Source organism: Cibotium barometz, chromosome 18 (genome assembly GCF_041138505.1).
Source record: "Cibotium barometz isolate CiBa-2024 chromosome 18, ASM4113850v1, whole genome shotgun sequence".
Taxonomy (NCBI): domain Eukaryota; kingdom Viridiplantae; phylum Streptophyta; class Polypodiopsida; order Cyatheales; family Cibotiaceae; genus Cibotium; species Cibotium barometz.
In genome coordinates this window covers 16,072,311-16,077,715 of record NC_141063.1, presented here as the reverse complement: position 1 = coordinate 16,077,715, position 5,405 = coordinate 16,072,311, and the positions used below count along the sequence as shown (strand labels likewise).

The following is a 5,405-nucleotide window of genomic DNA, read 5'->3' as shown; positions in this document are numbered from 1 at the left end:
TAGAAGCCCAAGGCTTCTAAAAAGAAAACCCTTACATAAAAGAGTATCTCAAGCCTCTACAAGCACACCCTTCAAAGTGAAATCCAAGTGGGTGTGGAGACTTAAAGTCATGTGTTCTTTCCCGTATTGCAACTATAATCCTCATCAAAAAAAAAAATTGCCTTCCAATTCTCCTCTCTAAATTTTTACACCTCAAGGTACACTATTAACGCCTCTATGAGGATTTTACAGAGTACTCACAGATCATGGGCTCGGGTCAGGTAGAGAAGGTTGAGCAAAAGCCTACTTGGCAGTGTTACAAGGTGTGTCCTTTCTTTGCAAGGAAACCAACAAAGTCTTGACTCCTCAGATGCTTTCTCAATCGGACTTCTTTCAAGTGTAATGCCTTCATCTTAATGAGTAATAATTTCATTTGCTTTATAGAAAACAAATTGCATTGATAATGTTGTCATTATTTGATGTTTGACTTGAAATAAATCAAATCACAATGAGTTCTAGCAATTACACGTTTGGCTATCCAACCATGAACGCTTGGATATTCCATTATGTTGAAAAATAGCTAGTTTATGGCTTCATGTGTGTTTGGACATTCCATCGTGTGATGAAAAATAGCTAGTTCATGGCTTCATGTGTTTGGACATTCCATTGAGTTTGATAAAAAATAGCTAGTTTATGCTTCAGGTGTGTACCACCCCCATCGTGCTAAGCCTATTTTTTCTTTGCCAATGACACAAAAGTGCGGTGGTAAGGGCAGGAAGTCCCGTTACTCTGCTCTTTTTTTGACCAGGTGCAAGCAACAGATCACTTCTAGATTGGGAATTTGGGCAGATCAGTCCACATGTGTGGGTCATATGTGAAAATGCATCTCTTTCACCTTCACTTAGCAAAGCAAGGGACCGCTCCCAACAGCGTTCTTCAGTTCATGCTACAAGTAACGAATCTCACGCTCTTTGTCATAGGTTTCAAATATGGCATCCAAATCTTCCTCTGCAGCCCTCGTCTCGGCAAACTCTTCCAGAAAGCGGGACCTAGACTTTGGCCGGCTATTGCTGGTCGGAGCTGGGCCATAGCTGTCCCTGAGACCAAAACCTTTGGCATTTTCATCAGCACCTCTGCCTCCATGACCCTGTGTCTCTGCTGCAAGAACCGTCTTATGTTGATTCCTATCTTTCTCACGCTGTGCCCGCCGGCGAACCGCCTTCTGAACCTGGCGTTCATGCTCATGCATAATGTTGTCAACGTTTGCAGATGGAGGCAGCAAGGGCCCCGAAAAGTGCATCCTTGCTGACGGACCGCTAAATCCCTGTAAAACAGTTCACATATCATGACATTGAAGAAAGAAAAAATAACCCCCCTCCTTTACAATGGAATGATGCAGCACTTGACATACCGGCCTTTTGCTCCTTTCATGATGCACATCATCTTGCATATCGATATCATCCAGTCCTTTTGTTGGGTGGATTGGCTTGAATACATCTCTGAGTTCTCCTCTTTCAACTTGGCTGCTCTTCTTTCTTTCACGACCCCTCCCCCTCTCCTTTGACTTGGTTTCAAAGTCTTCCTCCTTGTGGAACTCTTGGCTGCCGTTATTTCTTGTTGCGACGAGAGTCGAGAGCTTGGCGAGGCCAGCCGCTTGCTGTTGGCTCCCATAAACCCCTTGGGATTTCAAATCAGGCATTGTAGTAGCATGTCTGACACTTCGTGACAGTGGTGGGCGGGTTCTCACAACATCAGAACCTTCTTCCCATGGTTTTTTGCCCCATATTCCTGCCCAGTTCATGTTGGCCTGTGCAGCATCATCAGGTTGGGCAGGGTCTGGGGGCAAGGCGTACACACGGTTTCTTCCTCCTTCGATATGCTGCCTTGGGGCATCTGCAGGAACTTTAGGAGCAAGATCCTTTACTTTAACATTGAATCTCTCACTTCTGCTCCTAGGAGCACTCTGAGTATTCAAGAGAAATCTCTGCACAAATCAAAAAATCTCAAGGACTGAATGCTGAGCTAAAACGTTCTTAGGCATTTACTCGTGAATGTGCAATGTGCCCATCCACAGCCTTCAACTAGACCTTTGCAAGAAACAAACTTCAACGTTTACATACTTCATTATTTGATGCCAATTCCGCCTTCGCCTCTTGAGAAGCAGACGTCTTGCTTGGGTTTTCTTGGATACCATTCTTTTTGGAAGCATCTGACTCGTGTGTCTTTGAGCCTGCGTTTCTTTGCCTGCCCAAAGTCATTATAACAAATGTATGGTCATTGCGACACAACATTAACTGAACCTGTTTGAATGTAAAAACGACGTCTCCATTTTTGGCATGTGAGTGTGTACCTCCTTCCTTTCTCATCTCGTCCTTTGGCATCATCTTTGCTTGGCGAGTATTTCGGCAAACTCGAAGGTTCGCATGCAAAAGGTTTTGTGTTGAAAAACTGTCAAATTCAAGTGTTACCATGCTGAGTGCACCCCTTTAGCATGACCAACAACAATTCCGATCAAGAACTAAAATGGTTAAACTCGATTCATGTGTAAGAGCTTCATGAGCTCACTCACATCACTTTGGAGAGCGCCTGATGCAGATCCACGACAATCCGGGTCAAGGGCCAGCAAAACATCTAGGAGTTCCAATGCGGTTTGAGGGAAGTGTTTGTAAGTTTCAGCCAGCATCCTTTTATATGGATGTTGTGGTTTGAAGATGGTGGCATGAGAAAGCTTATACTTCTTCCAATACTCTTCAGGTGGAGAACCACACAGCTTAAAGATTTTATGGAGTTGTTCCACCTATGCAGAAGAAATGGCAAACACTCAGGCGAATCCAGAACACTATGTAAGCAATTGAAAGAAAGTACTTTGAATGAATCAAAATCAACAAGAAAATAGAAAGAAAACTTGATCACTAAAACAACATTGAAAGAAATTCATATACATATATCCTGTCATATGCGAAATAAGCCTACACAATATCCTGTCATATGCGAAATAAGCACACAGCACCATTGTACAACAAATGTACCTCAGTTCTTCCAGGCAGGATAGGTCTGCCGGCAAACAGTTCACCCAAAATGCACCCGACACTCCATATGTCTATAGCGGTTCCATATTCTGTGGCTCCTAAAAGAAGCTCAGGGGGGCGATACCACAAAGTAACAACCCGAGTAGTTAGTTGCTGTCTTTTATCGGGTTGAAAAAGTGTGGCCAAACCAAAATCAGCTATTTTCAAGTTTCCTCCACTGTCTAAGAGAAGGTTGGATCCTTTGATATCACGATGAAGCACACCACGATTGTGGCAATGATCAAGCCCCTTTAAAATCTGTAATAAGTAGCACTTGACCTGTAAAAGAGATGTCAGTCCTTCCCAAGCTGCCTTTTACATCAGTCAATTGCAAAGACAAGAATCTCCTAGAAGGATACTAACCTGTGCTTCTGTGAACGTGATGTTTGGGCAGGCTGCGATTCCCGCAAGATCGTGATCCATGTATTCAAAGACTAGGTACAAGCTGCAAGACATTCTAGATGTGACAAGGCCTTCCAGCTTGACTACATTTGGGTGATCAAGACGCCTCAATATTTTGATCTCACGTGCCATAAATCTCACGCTTTCAGGCTCCAAGTTATCAAAGCGGACTTTTTTCAAGGCAACAACCTTTCCGCTTTCCAGGTCACGGGCTTTATACACGTTGCTATACGTGCCTTGTCCAATCTGTAAATAGGACAACAAACAAACTCCTGTATCAATTAACTCATTTTCCCAAATGTAAACAGAGTTCAGCGTGTTATTTGGAAATCAATCAGGAAGAGACGCCCAAAAAACATGTCATACAACTGCTTCAATAAGAAGCAAAACATAAGATCCGAGGCTGGAAGATGCCACTGTCTGCAACCAGGCAAACTGCAAACCAAATGGTGCTCGAATTTGTTCCCAAATTTGCCACCGCAAAATACTGATGAATTATTTGACTTGAGTTTACATAAAGGGTCCTGTGATGTGTGGAATCACTTACGCTGATATCTCAAGGACTTTACACACCATCCCCCGCCCATCTGCCTGCTGTAGGCGGAGGCTTGGATGGGAGCAGATCCCCCAGCCAAGAGCGATAAGGAGGGAAGATTACCCTTTTTTCTTAGGCATCCATGAGTGTGTCAAAGGAAGAAGCCTGAAATGATGAAAGGCAGGTGGATAGTTTACCTTGTCAATCTTTTCAAATGAATCTGCCCGTCTGGGAAGCCAACCCCTGAGAGCTTCCCCGGCGACAGCCGTGAGCCATGGTGGCCATCCTGCAGCAACCTGCTCTCCTTCAGATTGCTTCGGTAGGTTGCCGAGCCTCGGGTTTTCATATGCGAGGTTCCACAGGTCGTCTTTCTTCCTGTCATCTTCAAGGACTGTAGCTGTACCATTCGATTTGGTCTTAATTTTGCCTCTTTCTTGTTCTATACCAAGCCTCTCTTTCTCACCTCCATTTAACGCTTCAGCGAACTCAGCTTTACCTGACACGGTCTGCCATCTACCTGATGTGCGATAGAAAACCTTCTCCTTCTGTTCTTCTTCAGCAGACTCCTGTTGCTGTCACATAAGCAAAGCTAACATCAACATCCTTTTCAGAGCTAACAGGAACATCCTTTTCAGATAACAATTTGATCAGATGATGAGTCTAACATTAAGAAATCATATATTCGTTGTTATTAAAAGAACCAAGCTAATTTTTGACATGATAAAGTGGTCATATTAATACTAAAACATAAGCAAAATCGGAAGCTGAGCCTAGAATCAACTTTGGATGATAGCTTGAATGTGATGCGAACCTTTTTGCTTGTACGAAAACGAAAGAATTTTTTCATCTTTTTGGCTTCTCATGCTCAATGTGAGGCCCAAACCGTTACGAGTGTTTTAATGCAAAATTTTCAGGTTAAGCTAGAGAACCTTAAACCTAAACCGTTCAGTGCACTGTGGAGCGGCCTGTTTCTGTGCTTCTGCAGAATTTTTAGGTTAAGATAGCGAACCACGTGCACTGAGCAGTGGACTGTTTCTGCGTTTCAGGAGAGACTTCTAGCGAACCCTAATTCTAAAGCTCAGTGCAGTGATAAGCAAGGCAGTCGTCGTTTTTGTGTTTCTGCGCGTATTGAGCATCGATTGTGTCGTCCTGTGTTGAATTATTGATGATCAGCAAGAGAGTGGGGGATAGGTAAAAACCTGTTGATGGTGCGAAGGATACCGAGGTGATCAAGAAGGACATCGACATTGCCGATCTTCGTGTCCGTAGCGCCGGCTGCAACGCAAACAGAGGCCCCCGAGCATCCATGGACGGCAGCACCGCCAACCGCCTAATCCTGCGCTAAATAAGAGGTTTAAGGAGGTTAATTATTGTCTTGCCGGCGTTGCCTTCTCATTTAGGCAGCGATACGAGAGTAAGGT

The 5,405-nt window shown here is 43.9% G+C and overlaps 1 protein-coding gene across 2 annotated transcripts; it reads right to left on the bottom strand.

Moving 5' to 3' along the window:
- Positions 1–522: 522 nt before the first annotated feature.
- On the bottom strand, positions 523–5,165 carry LOC147628992 (putative serine/threonine-protein kinase At1g54610). 2 transcript variants are annotated; one of them, XM_086812189.1, is made up of 9 exons: positions 4,796–5,165; positions 4,182–4,556; positions 3,411–3,695; positions 3,009–3,326; positions 2,549–2,776; positions 2,330–2,427; positions 2,100–2,223; positions 1,391–1,963; positions 523–1,303 (listed from the first exon to the last, which is right to left on the bottom strand). In XM_086812189.1, the coding sequence occupies exons 1-9, from the start codon at positions 4,829–4,831 to the stop codon at positions 926–928; spliced, it is 2,415 nt and encodes an 804-aa protein (XP_086668315.1). In that variant the 5' UTR covers positions 4,832–5,165; the 3' UTR covers positions 523–925. The 2 variants fall into 2 exon arrangements, with proteins under 2 accessions (XP_086668315.1, XP_086668316.1); XM_086812190.1 differs by having other exon boundaries at positions 4,182–4,550.
- Positions 5,166–5,405: the final 240 nt, after the last annotated feature.

Excerpts from the sequence above, each read along its gene's own strand:
- LOC147628992 (XM_086812189.1), bottom strand. The coding sequence starts at position 4,831 with ATGAAAAAATTCTTTCGTTTTCGTACAAGCAAAAAG. Across the intron at positions 3,327-3,410 it reads TCACGTTCACAGAAGCACAG|GTCAAGTGCTACTTATTACA; the intron begins GTTAGTATCCTT and ends TCTCTTTTACAG. Across the intron at positions 2,777-3,008 it reads TCCTGCCTGGAAGAACTGAG|GTGGAACAACTCCATAAAAT; the intron begins GTACATTTGTTG and ends TCTTCTGCATAG.